The 21,023-nt window shown below is 42.6% G+C and overlaps 1 protein-coding gene across 3 annotated transcripts in view; it reads left to right on the top strand.

Annotated features, from left to right (window-relative positions):
• LOC137423532 (serine/threonine-protein kinase NIM1) overlaps window positions 1-21,023 on the top strand; it is a 121,625-nt gene that overhangs the window by 75,696 nt on the left and 24,906 nt on the right. For all 3 annotated transcript variants that reach the window (XM_068110815.2, XM_078771379.1, XM_078771370.1), the window contains one exon: window positions 8,882-9,050. In XM_068110815.2, coding sequence (XP_067966916.1) covers window positions 8,882-9,050 — 169 coding nt within the window. The remainder of the gene's footprint in view (window positions 1-8,881; window positions 9,051-21,023) is intronic.

The raw sequence follows: 21,023 nt of genomic DNA, 5'->3' as shown, positions 1-21,023 counted from the left end.
TGGTTGCATCATGTTCAGCCTCATGCACGCCAAAATCCTCCATCTTTTTGTCTTCCCATGCACACGAAACAGGACAAAAATATATTTTTTTAAACCCCCAAAAAGCCAACCTTGTAAATTTTTATTTTTATTTTTTTGGTGTGCAAAATTGTGCTCTTGTGCAAAATTTTAAAATAAATCTTCCCTGCAGGAGGCAGGAATCAATCACCACTCCAACATCAGAAACTCTAGGGTGTGAATCCCACACTCCTGAGGCCAAATGTCATGTGGGTTGTCCCCACGACAACTGCTTAGCCACCGCCACAACTGGAACTGGTGTAGAGTCTGAGCATGCCGGAGTGATTTACTCCATGAATGACCATGCTAAAGGCAATTGGCATGAAATGCCCTGAGTGGGATAGATGCTTTGGAATTATAACGAGCATGTCCAAACACACTCGTTATCTCTCTTTTAACTAATTTAGCCTCCATCTCAATAAAGCCAGAACGGTTTGCGTGGGAAGGATGGCAAAAACAGACATGCACGCAAGCCTTAGGATAAAAAAAAATGAACCCTTTAATGAAGACAAGACAACAGAAACGGAAATCCTGGATGAAGATGATGAATACAAACAATAACTTAACTGTACAAAGAAACGAAGCCCCCCGAGGTGAAATTAATCACCACAGGGCTTTGGGAGGGGGGGGACATGATGCAAATTCTGTTTACAGTATTTTTCGGCCTATAAGTCCATGCGGAGTACAAGTCCAATTGGTCCAATTTTCTTTCCTTCATTCATAGATAAGCCGATTTGGAGTATAAGAGGAAACCAGATCAACTACGGTAGTTAGAAAAATGTCAGTCAGAACAATAGATGTGTTAATTCTTCCCCGACACCAACAACTGCTTGCAGTACTTCCAGGCTCATGAATATGAATAAGCTGTTTTGTGCATGTTATTGGCCTCAGTTGGACTTGGGGGGGGGGGGGGAGGGTGGGCTGCGGGGCGTCCGAAATGGGGCTATATGGATTGGTCTCATCCGTCCGTGATTACGTGCAGATGCCTCCGCAACCATATATCCGACATGTATGGACCAATTTTGTTCATATTTGGCAAAAGGTCAACAGATGATGATACACATATGCACATCATTTTTTTTTGCGATGCGATCAAATATGGACGACTGGCAGGCATTTTAGTTGTAAACAAGACCGAGTCTAACGGCGGCGTAGCCGGGCTTGTAAAATATTATAAACCACAAACACACATAAATTAGCTTTTTAAACAGTTGCTAATGCTGAAAACAAAGAAATTTGGAGGAATCCCAACATCCGGGAGGTAAGTTTTACTTACAGAACTGAGGGAAGATCTACTGTAATCTATATACCCCACAATGGTTGGGTTAATAACATGCTGTAAAAAATCGCGGCGAATTCCTTACTTCCGAGGTTGTTAGTACCGTACACCGCTTATCATTGATTCATGAACCATACACCACTTCAATCCATTAACTTTGTATTCATGACATTGGGATTAAAGTGTTATGGTCATATTTACTATATTATTATTATTATTACTATTACGAAAACGATAATACTGAAACGATACACTACTGTATTAAGAAACCTGGGCTTAATTTGTCCGAAGCGGCGCAAAGGTGAGGCATGAAGCCTAAGGCCTATACATACCGTTTTGTTGGAAGAGCCATTTAACGCTGATGCTTTTGATATTTGATGGTCATTTTAACAATCGGTTTGTTTGTGTTTCACACTGCATGAAAAACGTAAAGGTAGAGCATGGCGATTGTGATGTATGACAGGTTCGACGATTTGATTGGCCTGAACGAAATTGGAATCAAAATGCCGGAATGTGGAGAGTCAGCCGCCATGCCGCCGTAATGACATCAGACATAATCACATCACCCTGTCATGTGACCAGATCCTCAGCTCTGATTGGTATACGTTTGAGGGGACATACGGATGGACAAACACTGTTCTAGACGGCTTTGCCCTATGGGCTACACCATAAAAACCCGATATTGAACACATCCTCAACCATTTCTCGAACATGCATTTACCGCTTGTGGTGTTCTTGTTCAAACTTGGCACACAGATAATGAATGATCGGTTACATATGCACGTCATTTTCTTTCGGGATCAGATCCAAGATGGCCGACTGGCGGCCATTGTGCTACTTAAACATGTCTCCAACAATTTCTCAACATGCATGGTCCGATTTTCTTCAACCTTGGTACAAAGACAATATCGGTACATGAGAGTATGCCTGGTGTTGGCTTAGCGGTTAGGGTCCCGGCTTGGGATCCTAGGATCCTGGGTTTGAATCCCGGTCGATCGCTGAATTAACGCCAGGGGGGTTGACTCAGCCTGTCATCCTTCCGAGGTCGGTAAATTGAGTACCAGCTTGCTGGGATGAATGATCCCGGTGTGTACGCCGGTTTAGAATAGGTACACCGTATCCCTGCGCATCGTAAGAGGCGACTAAGGGTTGGCGCCAGGAAGGGCATCCGCCATCCGGCCATAAAAACATTGTTTCAAACAGGGAACCATGATTGTCATGGGGCCCACAAGGCTAACCTCCGCTCTAGCGGGGAAAATGGCCTTAAAACAATCATTCATTCATTCATTCAGAGTATACATATGCAGACGATTTTGTTTTGTAATCCGACCAAAGATGGCCGACTGACGGCCTTTAACTCTGTACAGCAAAATTACTAAAATCACGGGGGTTATGACATTTTATGTCTTTTTCTCCTTGTCTGAATTGCTGTGTGGGACGACCTTTTGAATAAATTAGGAATGTAAATAGTTTTTCAACATATTTTATCATATTGAGGTACATTATTTAAAACAAGCTACAGAATCATTATCAGCACTGGCTCATAGCACATGACATTTTGTCACAGTTCACAACTCCTTAATGAACATGAACACCTGATACTTCATGTAATCCAAGCACCCAATGTTTATCCACCGAGCTTTGCAGCCACGATTAGCCTTCTTGCTTTTCTCAACACAACATTCATCTTTGTACAAATACTGTGTTCGTATTTCACCGGTGCTATGCACCTCGTTGACGACTTCTCTGATCTAGATTCGTCATGCCCGTTCGATAACTCGATCCGAGATTTCTCGATTCCAGATGCGCTATGCAACTCACCCGAAAGACTGATCAGGGAGAGGGGAGCGCCATATCGCTCTGGCCTCTGCATTCCCAGTCCGCAAATTATTCGAACAGTCAGTCCGAGACAGGAAGGAAGGCCTGCCTCTCTATCCCTGTAACCCCTCCACTCCACACCCACACCTCTCCCGTCCCGACAAGCAATCTTGGTCCTACATTTTGGTGAGTACCCCTGTAACAGTTTCTTTAATTGTCCATTTGTGTATTTAATGTGTATTTTATTGATTAGTTTAATATTTATCTCTCATATGTCGTTATGTGAGGTTAAAGTTATGTTAGGGTTACCGAAATAAATGTGCCCTGGGAACGCATCCCCCATTATAACACCACATCTATGAGAATATCTCGTCTGCTTAACGTCGTCTTGCTTAACGTCGCACTTTCTAGGAACGCATTCATTATGTTAAGTGCAAACTTGCCGTAGTGTATTTAAATGAACAATTAAACAATTTGTTTGTGAAAATATAACACTTTGGAATTTGTTTTCATTGATGCAATTCAATGTTTTAAACCATAGATAAGTCGATTCTGAGTGCAAGTTGAGGCCCAGACCTCTGGGGAAAAAGGATCGACGTATATCTTACTAAAATACGCCATTTCGTGTCTTTCTGTCTGTCTGACTGATGAATTTTTGACGCCAATACATTCCGTCCTTACTTATCCAATCTCAACCAAACCTGACAGGATGACGAATGGTTACATAATGAAGGTTGTAGCGCATTCATTTGCCCCCCCCCCCCATCCCAGAGCAGGTTTTCCCCACCATTGCCGTCAATGGGGTTGCATGTTGAGGTGTATATCCATATTAAGTTAGCTTTATCGTGGCGTTTTCCCAAAGAAGAATATTTATCGTGGCGTTTTTTTCCCAAAGATGCTTTTAATAACAAAATTAATGATAATCACATGTTATTAATGTTATTACAACAATATTAATACGAATAATGTCCCACTTCCCCAAAGCGTTTTTCCTGCAGTGATAACGTGTATAAATAGCTTATCTTACTATAATTCACCAAATGTCCGTCTGTCTGTTCGAAGGTACCGTAAAAACTGCTGAACCGATCGCAAAGATATTTTGGGTGGATAATCCTGGGATCTCCAGGAGTAAAATAGGCTATTTAGTTTTCCCAATTTCAGCTTTTGTCTCCAGCATTCTCAGGTTTGGAATCCCGCATAACATTCACGTTTGCATAACGTTCATTGTTCTCATTGTGACGATGCACGGACTCGATCGGACTCGGTGACCTTGGATAAAGACCTTTTATAAGGACATGGGTTGAATCCCTGCTTGAGAGAATTCCATCCTCCTCCCCGCCATCACGGCCGTTTCTCCGACTCACAATCCCACGATATGCGGAAAGGACGACCCAAACCAATTGTCTTCTTTTCGATTCGTATATAAACATCATTAAAAGTAAATAATGACCTCGGCGACAGTTTATATAGGACACGGGTAGTTTATAAGGACACGGATATCCATGGATAGTTTATAAGGACACGGGTTGAATCTCTACATGAGAGAATTCCACATCGCTATTTGGGCGGTGAATACGCTAACAGATCGCTGTCTCCATCGATCTTGCCAAGGCCGTAACAGCTATCGGCTCAAAATCCTTTTAACTGTTGATTTGGTACTTTTTACAATGAAGGAAACATTAATAATGTTGTTAAAAGTTTATTTTGTGATTAATTTGTGATTGGAGATATGCTGTTTGGAATGAAAAAAGAGATATCGAGTTCAAGTGAATGATGACATGCCGTGATAGTTTCTACTTTCTGAACGTGAACTTCGCGGATCGCCATCGGCAAATTCGCCACGGACCCACGATCGATGTTTCTATGCATGAACGTACCCGTTTGTTTGCGAATGGGTACATTTTTCATGGAAGTCATTCAGGAACTTGCTGTCTATGTCTGATGTGTGACTGAAGGTGCTACAGGAATGTAGAATTTATTGGTTTCATGCTTTAGCATTCGCCGTATCTGCATTGCCTGTTTGCTTCTGGCCTCCCACCCATGCGTAGCATGGGTATCTCACTAGGAATCATACCCTTGGATTCTAGCAGCCACCAACCCTAACGATACATAGCAGGGTCTTTCAGCCGCCATATTGGTGCTCACCGTCACTGCGATGCGAAGTTATGTTGTATCACCATTAGATATGACGGTACTCGCCCGAAGGGCGGGGCTTCAATTTGGAGGCACGATTTAGATAAACATCCGTTAAATATCACGCAAATCATCAAAATCTAAACAGTATTTATAAAAGTATATCTTACTAATATGAAAATGAATATGAATATGAATCGTTTAAAATACAAAAGGCCTTCAATTTCTGATATTTTACCTTTTCATTTGGGCCTCCCAATTGAAGCCCCGCCGGTAGGGTGGGTACCGTTGCTAGTAGTTATAATAGCGTTTCCATGGGAGCAATGGCTGCTACAGGAAGTAAAAATATTATAAACCACAAACACGTATGATTAGATTTTTAAACAGTTGCTAATGCTCTTTATAACACTAAATGAAGAAATTTGGATGAATTCCGACATCCGTGAAGTAAGGTTTACTTACAGAACTGAGCAAAAATCTACGGTACTCTATATACCCCACAAATGTTGGGTTAATAACATGGCCCTTTCTGGCGCTACCGTGGCGTTTTTCGTAGCAAACTTTTGAAACTCGATCCTGCTGTTTAACATGAAACTGAAAGGGAAGAAGCCCGGGTTGTGCTCATTTACCAAGCAGCTAGCTAGCGCTTGCCAAGCCAGCCATTCCTTAACGGTTTTGAATGGAGTGCTTGCTCAAATGCTTAAACCACTTGGCGATCTCTCCACATGAAACTTGGCAAATGAACACACACCCAATGTTCTTGAGATCCGACCATAGATCGACTGTAATCTACATATCCCAAAGTGGAATGACCCATTTTTCCGCTTCCGTAGTGAGCAGGTGTACTCGTGCTGAAAAATACGGTAAACGTGTCGTGTAGCGCTGCTCCCGGTGGCAGAGTGTATTACAAGATCTAATGGTTTACATTATGATAACATCTCTGCATGAAAACCTTTATCGAATCGAAAACTACTTGGCCAATTTATGTACATGTTGTTGTATAACAATTGCAGCCCACACGCAGGTTCTTCAGCTAAAACGTTAAATGGCATCTCCTTCTCCACTCTTCACCACAGCTGGTACACGTCACTACCGGATATGCCTCATCCTTTCCGGTTCATCATTAAATCATTCATATTCATGTAACTCCCAATACCACATATGCTCTGCATTTTATGCACAACTAAATTACTGGACGAAATAAGTTGAAAAGTGGTGGTTGTCCTCTGGGTGTTTGTGGAATCGTTACTCATGTTGGGATGGCCACCTCCAAGTTCGATTTTTACTTTTATGTTAAAGTGGTGAAATTATCACAAGGAGCGGGTGAATTATCACACCTGCTAATGTACGCCCACACCCTGGACAGAATAACTTGCAAACTTGATATTTATATCACAAAAACAATTTATCCAAACTCCAGAAATTATTCAAACCATTCCAAATTCTCTGTGTTATCGTAAGTACTCTCTAATGAAAAATATAGTCGTTATAGGTGTTAGAGAAATGCATTGAAACATACGTTTCTGATTTTGTTTGTTTGTGTCAAGAAACTCATTGACACTTGGATTTTGTATTTAAGAGTGTGCATGGGAATTCTCCCTTTAGTTTCACTTTTTCTTTCAATCTCCCTCTGTTTCGCTCAGATTCTCAATCTCAGTCTTTCAAACAATCTCAGTTGTTTCGTTTCGCTCAGCCTGGTGCTGGCTTAGCGGTTAGGGTGCCGGCTTGGGATCCTGGGTTCGAATCCTGGTCGATCGCTGAATTAACGCCAGCGGGGTTGACTCAGCCTGTCATCCTTCTGAGGTCGGCAAATTGAGTACCAGCTTGCTGGGATGAATGATCCCGGGGTGTGTACCCCGATTTAGAATAGGTACACCGTGTCCCTGCGCATTGTAAGAGCGTGACCAAGGGTTGGCGTCAGGAAGGGCATCCGGCCATAAAAACATTGCCTCAAACAGGGAACCATGATTGTCATGGGGCCCGCAAGGCTAACCCCCGCTCTACCGGGGAAAAATGGCCTTAAAACGATCATTCATATTCATTCCCTCTGTTTCGCTCACTCTTTATTTTTCCCTGTGTTTCTTTCTTACCTTATTTACTCCTCTCTTTCACTGTGACCAGGGTGTTAATGATAATTTGCCTTGTCTTCACGGGTAAAAATGATTTTCAATGAGCACATCATAGTTTCACCCTTTTACTTTTTTGCCCTCTGTTTCGCTCCTTCTTTCTCCTTCTAGTTTCACTTTTACTTTCATTCTCCCTCTATTTCGTTCTTTCATTCTCCCTCTGTTTTTTTTCTTTCTCCCTGTGTTTCTTTCTTAATTTATTTCTTCCTCTCTTTCACTGTGACCAGGGCGTTAATGATAACTTGCCTTGTCTTCATGGGTAAAAATGATTGTCAATAAGCACATCATCGTTTCACGTGCAAATAATTACCCCAACCTAGTACCACATGCATGTAAAATTGAGAACACATGTCGATGATATGTTCTGCGCATGTAAATGGCATTCAAATTGTTACAGTGACTTGAGTAAAAGCCTTGTTGGCAAATGTTGCCTTTGGTTTTTGCTGCAAAAACGGTGCAAATACTGTTGACTAATAAACAAATAACTTCATTGATAGCAGTTAACATGCCAGAAAGGAAATCTTTGTTTTTAGCATGGTGTGTATAAGGATAAAAACAAAGGTCGATGGAGGAAACATGCAAGAAAGCATAGAAATTCCATTCATTCATTCATTTATCCGTTTAGCTCATTGATTTATTATTAATAGGTAGGATAGAATTATAGCTTCAAGATAGAATTGTACCTTCATAATGGAAGTGACTCAAAGTCCTGTTTTTGCAAAAGACTGTTATTAAAATGTCCTCAAGTGATTTGTCCTCAGGTATGATTGCTCCACGGTGCAGCGCCCTCTGCTGGAGTAAGAGCGGAATATCGTTTACAAGTTTTCTGTGAATGAAAAACGACAAATATTTTTGTTTGTTTACAGGCCACATCACGGCTCATGGAGGAGCCATACAAAAAATGGTTGATAGTCTATGATTAACATGCGGACACACAGGTCTGGCTAACTTGAAAGCAAAACCTGCCGGTACTTATACTAAAGGACATTTACTTGGGCTGCCCTATGGTATTATTAAGCCAGGTTTGATGCAATTGCATTTTGAAAAATCAATAATGGTGCCATAATTGGAGGAGATCCAATTGCAATGTAAACCGATGCGGTCAGCTCAGGGAATTAGGATTTACTCCTGTCAGGAAGTATTTATTATTCATCCAAAAACTTATTTTTTACCATAAAAACAAACATGCCAGTGCTGATGTTATCCCCATCCTCCAATACCCACCCCCTGCTCTCTTCTACTTCCACTGACGTTCCCCATACTCCTCGCCCCCCAAACTCTTCACGCAACTCATCCATGCATGTGCAATTTTATTGTCTCCCTGTTTCCCTTTGATCCTCTGTCAGTCTGTAAACTAAACCTGCTCCCTCTGTCATTTAGGCCCTCCATTATGAACTTTGATTTCTGTATTAAAAACATGATTGCTGGTTGGGCTGTTGCCCTAACATGAACTCAAATGCTCTTACAGCATGAAAATCACATTGTTCATCGAGACCTCAAAGCAGAGAATGTGTTTCTTGGAAGCGGAGGTTGCGTTAAGGTTGGAGACTTTGGCTTCAGCACCGTGTGTCATCCACAAGCTGCCCTATGCACGTTCTGTGGTTCCCCACCTTATGCTGCACCTGAGCTTTTTACAGGTACCCTCCTTGTGATTATTTGTCCTTGTCATCATGAACTTCATATCTTATCGATCTGATAGTTCGCACAGCAAGCTTGATATCTTATTGATGATGTCTTTCCATTTATTTTCCTAATTTTTTTTGGTTTGTCCACCTGTTTTTGTCACGCTCCTTTCGCTAAAGTGACTCCATGTGCGAGAACTTGGATTAATTCCATTACAGGTAAAAGAGAACATTAGCAAATGAGGTACCTATTTTAAGTTGTCACATTTCTAGCTGTTTAGAGTTTAGAGTAACCGAATGTTCCAAGCTAAGCTGGTCCTCATGTTCTAGTGCCACACACATTGGGAGTAATGTCTGAATTTGATTCTGGTGACCCAACCAAATTTGCAGGTGTCATGGCAGTGAATCTTTTTTGAATTTGACTACTTTATCAGAACACAATTGCCTAATCTTGAAAAAGACACCGTGGGACTTTTAAAATGTATCAGCAAATGCTCGCTGTGCTAGTCCCTCCTAAGAATAGCATACTCAATGACCCAATATCCTACCAGAGTACCAGAGTGACAGTTTAAAGGTTGGTCCGAAATCACTCTTGTTGCGAGCTTTACGGAATGAATAAAAGTTACCCTCGTCGAGTTAGCTTTTCATGCTGAGAAAGCAAACTGTTAACTGCAACTGCTTCCCCATAGTCTAGACTCTCGAAGATGTAAAGGAAAACAGAAGATGGGATGGGATAAACCAGTGCATGAGAGAAAATAGACTTTGTGAAAGTATTTCCAGGCGGAATGAAGATTGGGTGCTGTGGAGATGGTGGTCCAATCCTTTTTCCTTTAGAGCAGATTTAAGTCCTGCCAGTTGGCCTGATCATTATCATATCCTGTATCATTTAGGTTGCTCCCTTACAATAGCTAGAGAGATATGGGCCTTGACAAGAAAGTAATCAAAAGCGCCAATTGGGGGCAGAAGAGTAACAAGATACACTACATGACCAAAAGTATGTGGTCACCCGAACATCGAACATCTCATTCCAAAATCATGGGCATTAATATGGAGTTGGTCCACCCCTTTGCTGCTATAACAGACTCCACTCTTCTGGGAAGGCTTTCCACTCGATGTTGGAACAATGCTGTGGGGAGTTGCTTCCATGCAGCGACAAGAGCATTAGTGAGGTCGGGCACTGATGTTGGGCTGGTAGGCCTGGCTCGCAGTCGGCGTTCCAATTCATCCCAAAGGTGTTTGATGGTGTTGAGATCAAGGCTCTGTGCAGGCCAGTCAAGTTCTTCCACACCGATCTCGACAAACCATTTTTGTATGGACCTCGCTTTGTGCATGGGGGCATTGCCATGCTGAAACGGGAAAGGGCCTTCCCCAAAATGTTACCACAAAGTTGAAATCATGCAATCGTCTAGAATGTCATTGTACGCTGTAGCGTTAAGATTTCCCTTTGCTGGAACGAAGGAGCCTAGCCCGAACCACGAAAAACCACCACAGACCATTATTCCTTCTCTACCAAACTTTAGAGTTGGCACTATGCATTCGGGCAGGTAGCGTTCTTCTGGCGTCCGCCAAACCCAGATTCGTCCTTCGGACTGCCAGATGGTGAAGCATGATTCATCACACCAGAGAATGCGATTTCCACTGCTCTAGAGTCCAATGGTGGTGAGCTTTACACCACTCCAGCCGATGCTTGGCATTGCGCATGGTGATCTTAGGCTTGTGTGCGGCTGCTTGGCCATGAAAACCCATTTCATGAAGTGCCTGACGAACAGTTGTTGTGCTGACGTTGCTTCCAGAGGCAGTTTGCAACTTGGTGGTGAGTGTTGCAACCGAGGACAGATGATTTTTACGCGCTCCGCGCTTCAGCACTCTGCGGTCCCGTTCTCTGAGCATGTGTGGCCTACCACTTTGCGGCTGAGCTGTTGTTGCTTCTAGACGTTTTCACTTAATAATAACAGCACTTACAGTTGACCGGGGCAGCTCTCACAGGGCAGAAATTTGACGAACTGACTTGTTGGAAAGGTGGCATCCGATGACGGTGCCACGTTGAAAGTCACTGAGTTCTTCAGTATGGCCATTTTACTGCCAATGTTTGTCTATGAAGATTTCATGGCTGTGTGCTTGATTGTATGTACATGTCAGCAATAGGTGTGGCTGAAATAGCCGAATCCACTAATTAGAAGGGATGTCCGCAAACTTTTGGTAATGTAGTGTAGATTGGATGGAAAGTTAGTCAATGATCGGGGGAGGACGTCCCAGTAGCAGAACTTATCATGCTGTTTCTTGAGCTTTTTCCACAATCCATAACTTTTGTAAGCAAAATAATGATGCAAAGCTTCATGGATCATTTGCCCAGACTTGGTGCCATAATGTTTGGAGCAACTGCTCTGAGTCTGGGAGGTCTGCAGTTTAATTCTGACTGTTGCCAAATCATACCAAATATTTACGTCAACCACCAAAGGTGGATGGAGGCTATTCTTTCACCCCTGTTTGTCTGTCTGTTTGTTTGTTGGTGAACAAGATATCTCAAGAAGTTGTAGATGGATTCGGACGAAATTTGGCAGAGATATAGCGTATGTGACAAGGACGAAATCATTAGATTTTGGTGAAGATCTGGATTCGGATCCGGATAGTATAATTTTTTAAGTGATTCTTCACCATTGGGAGGTAAGGCCAAAAACTATACATAGGAGGATATCTCAAACAGTTATAGACGGATTTTGATGAAGCTTTGTGGACAGGTTGTGTGTGTGACAAGGGCAATTCGATTCGATTTTGGTGAAGATCTGAATATGGATTCGGATATGAGAATTATTTAATTTTCTAAGTGATTCTTCACCATTGAGTGATAGGGCTAAAACCGATACAAAGCACGATATTTCAAAAAGTCATGGACGGATTTGGACGAAACATGGTGGACAGGTTGTGTGTGCGACAAGGAAGAATCGATTCAATTTTGGTGAAGATCTGGATCCGGCTCATATAATTTTTTCAGTGATTCTTCACCATTGGAGATAGGGACAAAAACTATGAATAGCAGGATATCTCTAAAAGTTGTGGATGGATGATTTTGATTAAATGTGATTTTGTATTGTGATTTTCTGGTCTACTCTGGGATACAAAACGTAAACTGTTTACCTGGTGGAGGTACGCTCTCTACTGAGTGCCATTCTAGTTTGTCTGTTTGTTTGTCTGTGTGTTTGTTTGTCTTGACACTCAGCATTTAAAGAATAGAGCAGGGACAAACCCTACGGGCTAGCATCCATAAGGAGGAGGAATGTATCCTTAGTTGCCTCGCTTAGTGTGGAGATAAATGCAACGTTGTAAAGATTAACATTGGTACTCCTGCCCTTGGGTGTTATTGGCGGTGTCCATGTTTGCCCACCTGAAAGGGAAACGGACATGAGTATAGACATCAAATGCTTAAGATTAATTAATTGTAGCAACAAAAAAGATTAAGTTTGGCGCAAAAATTGTTGCTCTAGCATGCGTGAATCGTGAGATATCCGAGTTTTAAAATGCCAATAGCAGACGATTTCTCTCGCGCCGGCCAGCATCTGGTGATGACTATCATCATCATCGTGACATCATCAGAGGAAGCTGATGTGACTGCGCAATAGTAAACAATGGTAGACACCGACTCCGATAGTTGCGTAAGTCTGGATATCAGCAATATTTCTGACCAATCTGATGCGGAAAATGAAGAGAAAGTTAATAATCTTGGGGAATCACACTCGATTCTCCCATACAGATTCGAACCATACCGTCCAGAGAGTGAAGAAGAGAAATCGTCGGACACAGACACAATGGCGATCGATTTTGATCTCGGGCACCTCCAAAATACTGAATGGTATTCATTTTTATGTCTCTTTTTTAATTGAAAAAGTTTCTTTTTCTGGTCAATGGAATACATAACTAATATTTAATTAATGTTCGGTGCCGTGGGGCAAGAAATGGATAGAAACACAGAAACGAATACGACTTTATTGACTTAGTGCAGCACTGCAGGTGTATCAGTTGAGTTGTAATTGTATCATTATAGCACTCTCTATAATGCAAGCAATCTCTGTGTGTATGTCTGTGACCGCTGTTTCTCGACAACCACTGGTCCGATCTAAGTGAAACTTGCCAGGTATATTGCTGGGGACCTGAGGATGTGGATTTTCAAGGTTTGCTATTAATTGGACAAGTGGTTACCAAGTTATGGCCATTTATTTAGCAAACACATACGTTTTGTACGAGAGCGAAGAAACGGCCAACGACGAGAGCAAAGACCGAAGGAACGATGCAAGTTTTAATTTTTCTTTGCACGTACGGTCAAGCTACAGCGAAGGAACCGCGTGTGTTTGTTGTTTCTGCCTCGCGGTTTGAAAATTGAATAATTGGCCATTAAAACTAATTTGCGATTAATCGTAACTGTGATATGCGAACTTCCGGACAGTGAGGCCTTATTTTTGGTATGTACGTCAACGTACGTATGTCCACGTACCTCCCCGCACGTACGGGCACGCACTAGCAGCAGCCACAACGACTGGGCATGATTCCAACTGATCGTAACGAAAAGAAAGCGATGTTCTGATCGTCACGAAGCCAACAAGGCTTTAAGAACGAAAAACTGGGTTACTTCGCAAACGTCATTTCCGGTTTGCGGTTTTGACAAAACTGATTTTGCTTGTTTGGCGATATTTTGACAAATTCTAATAAAACCGCGAAGATATTTGTGAAATGAACTCAATAGAAGTGTTTAAGATATGTTTCTGTTTCGAAATCTGCAAAGTTGTTTTGGTCGTGTCCGTTCTCCTTTAAGTGGGAAATTTAAAGTGGTGATATTTCCAAAAAGTGATACTTTGTTCTGGAATACACTGTACACTTGAAAAAAAATTGGGATATACAGTTTTGTAACCATATTTGGCCTTGCTGGCCAACACTGTATAGTTTTTGTGCTGTAAAATGCAAAAAATGTTGAATTTACACGTAGTGATCCTTTTTTTCTGGGACACACTCACTATACATCTTTAAATGATTTTTAGCTCACCTGGAACGAAGTTCAGGGGAGCTTCTGCGATGGCGCATTGTCCGTCCATCTGTCAGTCCATAAACACTTGCAACTTCTTCTCTGAAACCGCTGATGGGATTGTGACCAAATTTGGCACAAATTATATGTGCTGTGTTGTGACTAAAGTTTGTTCACGGCATTAAAAATATCGGGGTCTAAGGGGGTTTACTGGGGTCAAAGTGGATCCAGGTTTGACCCCCCAAAATAGGAATTTGCTTTTTCCTCTGAAACGACACAAACTATTTAGATGAAACTTCACCACAACCTTCACCACAACCTTCATCACCCATGCTGTCCCAAAGTTGGGGTTGGGGGTTATATGGGGTTGGGAGATGGGGGGTTGCCCCCCAAAATAGGGATGTTTTTCTTTGTTTGTTTGAAGTCTTATGATTATGTTGGTATGATTCTGCATGCTGCTCTGTCTTGTAGCAACCATTGAAATTGGTTTAAAATACCCTTAGTCGGTGCAGTATGCTGTTGATTGTTCCAGGTGAGCGCCAGGGGTATTGCCCCTATGTTATTTGCCTTGCTGAACCACACTGCAATGTTTTTGTGATGTAAAACAGGGTTGAGTGACGGACCCAGCCATTCTTTGAGATTTCCTCCAATGTCAGACGCACAGTGCCTGGTCGAGCATTGTCATGTTGAAAGGTGACATCCTTTTTCATCAGGCGCTTTTCCTGAAGTGCACTTTTTGGAGAGAAGGCTCTTTTGGTCTTTTTAGTGCAGGCCCATATGTCATAACAATATTGTTTGTGTTTTTTGTTTGTTAAAATTGATTTAGCAATGGATTCTGCTTCAGAATATTATAGAGATGTAAAAAAAATAGGGTTCCATTTTTTCTTTTACGTCTAATAGGTAGTAATTCGAAGAAATCCAAGATGGCCGCCATAAAATTTGGAAAATACACTTTTGTGCATATCTTTGTATCTAGATATCATATAAACATGAATAATATGTCCTTTTATATGTTTTCAGACCCAAGGAAGCCATTTCTGCCATTGTTTTTACAGAAAAATGCAAGGAAAATAAAATAGTGGACATATACCAGCCAAAGTGGGGTCGGCCGGCATGAAATCGGTTAATTAAGTTTCCACCATCTAGTTAAGGTCTGGTTTTGACTGTGTTGACGAAATGTGAATCTGAATAGTAGTATCTATCTTTGCAGGACCGACGACAGTTCAAGAGTGTCTAGAAAATTACACCTACCTTCAAGATGAGTGACTCACCACCCAGGAAGATTGAGAAGTCAGTAGATTTCGGACTTTGTTTTGTATGCCAAATGGCCATAGGGCAAACAGACTATACAACCTTTGTAACGAAACCAAAACTCTCCTCTGTCGAGAAACTGATGGCAGGTGCTGAGGAACAGTACACGTATGGTGAAACAAAGTTTGCATCATTGAATAGACGTTTGCAATATTCCTCTGCTGAAGAATTGCTCGCAAAAGGTCTCCGCTACCATAAAGCTTGTTACAAAGATGTTACCAATAAGATGCACATTGATCGAGCAAAGGCTAGGTTTGAGAAAGGAACAACATCAGGCAGTGCCGCAGAAATCCGACTGAAAAAGAGAGGACGACCAAGTTCTAGTGATCTAGGGGAAAGCACGTCAACATCCAGAAGGTGTTCCCGAGAACAGACATTTGACGCGCTCAGATGTGTCATATGCCAGGAAGACAGAGGAAGTGAACTACACAATGTGTCAACAAAGAACATGGGACTCCAGATCAGAAACATTGGCCAAGAAACAAGTAATGACAATCTGAAAGTGAGACTGAACAGTGTCATAAGTTCGCCTGACCCATTGCAAGCAATGGCTGAGGACATGAAATATCATTTACCATGTGTAGTTAAGGCCAAACGTGCTATAGTTAAGACGGAAAAACAAACAGAAACAACCAATGTTAACTTTGGTCAGGTGTTATCAGACCTTGAACTCATTGAAATTGTTGAAACTGCGTTGAATGATACTACTGAAAATGCTGTGCTGAATATGAATGAAATTCATGTAACCTATGTCAATTTACTTAAGGAGCACGACTTTCCGGTCTCAGACAACCATAGTTATAAGCCATACCTGAAACAATTGATCCTAGACAACATTGCCGATGTTCATTTCAGCCGGCCCTCAAACAAAACAAAGCCAGAGCAGATTCTTTCCACAAAGCTCAAAGACCACATGATATCAAGCACAATTACAGCAGACAGCATCAAAGACGATTTTAAAGTACTTTTGCGAGCTGCGAAAATATTGAGGAAAGACATCGCATCTTCCCCAGCATGGAAATTTAATGGAACCTTTGCTGATTACAAGCCACCCCCGATGCTCAACATCTTCTGCAAGCATGCAGTCATGGGAACAAGGAAAGTAGGAAATAGCAACAGGGAGGACTCCATTGGTGTGAGTGCATCATTGTTGGCGCAGCACTTTGTCGGTGCTTATAAATCTGACCGACAGGTATCGTACGAACCAAGAAGCGAGGATGGATCATTCAAACAACGATTTGAAACTCCATTGAGTGTGGGCTTAGCTCTCGACATACACAAAAACACACGATCCAAGGCGCTTGTAGAGAAACTTGCACATCTGGACCTCGCCATCTCCTACAAAAAGGTCATGGAGATTGAGACCAGCATTGCCAACTCCGTACTGAAGCAAATGGAGTCCACCGGAGGCATCTGTCTACCACCATGGTTGGTTCAGGACACGTTCGTCTGGTTTGCCATGGACAACATCGATTTTCTAGAGTCAACTCCTTGCGGGATGAATACCCTTCATGGTACAGCAATTGCGATCTACCAGCCTGTATCACCGGAGAAATCACCCATGATACCACCAATTGAACTTGACCGGTCATCAAAAGCTCAAACGATACATGATGCAGTTGGCTGTAAAACGTTGACCTGCAAGAAGCCAGCACCCGAGAAGAGAAAGAGCGACTGCAAGCTGCTCACATCAAAACCCGAGACAGACAAGAACAAGAAAACCGATATGACCTGGATGATTGGATGCCTGAACTTCGAGGAAGAAGGAGAAGTTGACGTCAAACTCACAGCTCCGGGGACGTGGGGAGCCTTCAATTCCTTGCTATCTTCGTCCAGTGAGAAGACCAATGTTGCTCTCGTTCCTCCGTTGATAAGGTCGCCTCCTACAGACTATGATACACTGTACACGGGTCTGATGAGAGCTCACAACATCACAACTCGTGTTATGGGGAGTGAGGCAATCACAGTCATGACTCTCGATTTGCAGCTATACGACCTGGCGATGAAGCTGTGGGTGGAACGCGAGGACATCAGGAAGCAATTCCTCTTCCGACCTGGTGAGCTACATGTTGTGTTTTGGGCCTTAGCTGCATTAGGAAAATACGTGGAAGGGAGTGGAATTGATCAGGCATGGGTCGAGGCTGGACTTTTCTCGCCAACCACAGTGAGCCAAATACTAAATGGGAGGCACTTGTATCGAGCTCTGGAGGCACACATGGTAACACTGATCGCTTTGTACAACCTGTACTTCCAGAGATTCCTGGCAATGGAACCTGAAGAAAGGGCCTATCTGAACGAGTCATCTGTTCGTCTGGGAGAGGCATATCAGAGAGACATCAGCGGGAGCATGGAGCCAGAGAAGAATCTATGCGACATTCTCAAAAAAAACATTGGCCATGATGGAGTCCAGAGATATGACCAAAAAACTGGAACAATTTGAGGTCAGCACAAACAAGATACAGCGCTTCATCCTGAACTACATGAAACAGTTTGAGACTATCCTTCTGTTCATTAGAAGTACAAGACAACGTGATCTGCTGCTGCATATGGAGAGCATCGAGTCTCTCACGAAGTACTTCTTCGCTCACGATCATCTAAACTATGCTCGGTTGCTCCCTCTCTACATTTCAACAATGCAGGAGACTGAAAAGCAGCACCCAGAACTGTGGAGGGAATTCATGAAAGGGAACTTCTGTGTGACAAAAGGATTGGCAGGCTTCACATCAATAGCCCCAGACCATGGCATTGAGCAAGAAAACCGTACACTGAAGGTGATTGGAGGAATCGTAGGGATAACTCAAAATGAGAAGGCGCTTGACAAGTTCTTCCTCATTGCACCTGAGCTGTCAAAGTCACTGCACGAGTTTGCGGAGGGATATGGTCTTGGTGAAAACCAGAGCAGAAAACAACACCACGAAATCACGGGGGGAAAGCTTTCCCGGGTGATGAGCCATGCCTCCAAGCTTTCTAGGGTGTTCCGTGAACATGGCGATCCATTTCTGGAAGAGGAAGTAGACGAGGTCTACAACCTGCTCACCAAAGAAGTCATGAATGAAAAAGTGTCCAGCGACATCTTAGAGCGCGACGAGATCGGACAACAGATGTTCCAGCAATTTGCCACAGATCGTTTAGCTGAGGGAAAACTTTCTGTGTGGGACAAAATGACGAAAAGAAAACTTCGAACATTCAAGAGTTCGAATGCCACAACAGAAGTGAGATCGGGCGACAAGCTGATCAAAGTCAAAGAAGAGCGAGGATTGTTGCAGAGGTTCATCGTTATCTCACGGAGCCGACCAGAGCTCGACCTGAAAGAATGTATTGGCACCTATGAATTTGGCATCGTTCCACGTTCTTTATTTGCATCTGATGGATCCCTCTTGTTGGCATACGACAAGGCAAAAATCCTTCGTCAACTTGAGCATCTGGCTGAGCCTGAAGAGCAGGATGTACATGATCCACCAGGAGAACCTATTTCGACAGAAATCAATGAGCATCAAGACGCGGGAATTGCCGCTTTGAATGATGCAGCAGCACACGCTGGGGAAGAAACTAATGACCCATCAACTGACTATGAAATCTCAAGCCAAAATTTGCAGGAACCCTCTCAGATCAGCCAAAACCCAGACACAACCACAAGATCAGGAGTGATCAATGAAAACGAGACTACTTCTCGCCATAGAGTGATAATCATTGATGGCATGGCTCTTGTTAACGGGATCTCCAAAACAGAACAAATGATTACATGCAGTGACTTTGCTCAATCGTTCATTGAACGCCTCGAAAATATTGCCGTGCATTATGATGACGTGAGGTTGGTATTCGACCGATACATCGATAACTCACTGAAAGACAAAATGCGCCTAAAGAGGACAAAGGGGAAATCAACATACTATCACGTCAGGGATAGTACATTGATCCAGAAGATTTCACTCAAAGATTTCCTTTCCAATGTGAAGACCAAGGCAGAGCTTACAGAGTACTTGGCTGTGAAGTGTCTATCTTACAGCAAGGCTCATCCAAACAAGTTGAAGAAGTTCATGGTGACATCAGGAACTAAGACCACGGGCAACACTGAAGTTCCAGACAGTCTACTCACGCACAGCCAAGAAGAGGCCGATACACTCTTAATTCTGCATGCTCTCACAGTCGACAAAGATGCAGAAGTTATCATTGATTCGCCAGATACCGATATCTTCCTCCTACTGATTCAGAGATTTCACGATCTACCACCTACTACGAGGTTTCTCACTGGGAAGGGAAAGTTGAGGAGGAGCATTGCAGTCCAACCTATTCATGGCATGCTAGGAGAGAAACGTGCGTCTGCAATACTTGGATTCCACGCATTCACGGGAAGTGACATGTCTGGAAGGTTCGCTGGCAGGAGCAAGGACTGGTGCTTTAAGGTCTTCATGACATGTGACAACAAGATATGGGAGGCTCTGGAGTCTTTGGGACAAACTGATCCGTCACCAGAAGTGTGTTCCCAGCTGGAACGCTTCGTCTGTCTGCTGTACAAGTCTAAAGTTCACACGAAAGTAAACGAGCTTCGCTGGTTCTTATTCTCCAACCGTGCTGCTGAGGGAGAGAGTCTTCCACCTACCACTGGTTCGCTAAAGTTACACGTTCAGCGAGCACATTATATCGCAATGATATGGAGAAAGGCAGCAGAAAGCCATCCGTCCCTTCCATCACCTGTCGAGTATGGTTGGCAGTTACTTTCGGATGATGGGGTTTATGCCCCAAGTCGATGCCTGAATCCTCCAGCCCCAGAAGCAATAATGAATCTCGTGAACTGTGGGTGCAAGAAAGGGTGTATGGGAAGATGTAGCTGTCGCAATAACAATATTCCTTGTAATGAAGTTTGTGGGTGTGTGGGTTACAGTTGTAACAACAAAGCAAACATCAATGAACCGCGTGTGATAGATATGGATGAGGATGAATGAGGCATTCGTTTATGTGATCGTTTATGTTCATTCATCGTTTATGTTTAGGTGTGTGTGTGTATGTGTGTGCGTGTGTGTGTGTGTGTGTGCGTGTGCGTGTGTGTGTATTCAAAATAAATGTTATCAGTGAAGATTGTTTATTGAATCGATTCTAATTGGGAAATTATACGATCCGATTTCACGACGGCCGTCTCCATTTTGGCTGGTATATTGCCCACTATTTTAATTTCCTTGCATTTTTCTGTAAAAACAATGGCAGATATGGCTTCCTTGGGTCTGAAAACATATAAAAGGACATATTATTCATGTTTATATGATATCTAGATACAAAGATATGCACAAAAGTGTATTTTCCAAATTTTATGGCGGCCATCTTGGATTTCTTCGAATTACTACCTATTAGACGTAAAAGAAAAAATGGAACCCTATTTTTTTTACATCTCTATAATATTCTGAAGCAGAATCCATTGCTAAATCAATTTTAACAAACAAAAAACAGAAATTACTAATCGCCCTAGACTATTTGGTCTGCAGCAGAGAAGGCTCTTTTGGCCTTCTTCTTTTTTGGAGATGTTGAGTGATACCATTCCATGCTTCGCTGTTTGGTTTCTGGCTAGAAATGGTTGAACCAGCTCTCTTCACCAGTCACGATATGGAACAGGAAGTCATCACCCATTGCAGCATGTCGTTGAAGCAACTGTGATGGCACATCCATATGAATGT

This window comes from Myxine glutinosa, chromosome 1 (assembly GCF_964187855.1).
Source record: "Myxine glutinosa chromosome 1, kmMyxGlut1.1, whole genome shotgun sequence".
NCBI lineage: Eukaryota > Metazoa > Chordata > Myxini > Myxiniformes > Myxinidae > Myxine > Myxine glutinosa.
Note: the sequence above shows the minus strand (reverse complement) of the source record. Positions and strands in the feature narration are given on the sequence as shown.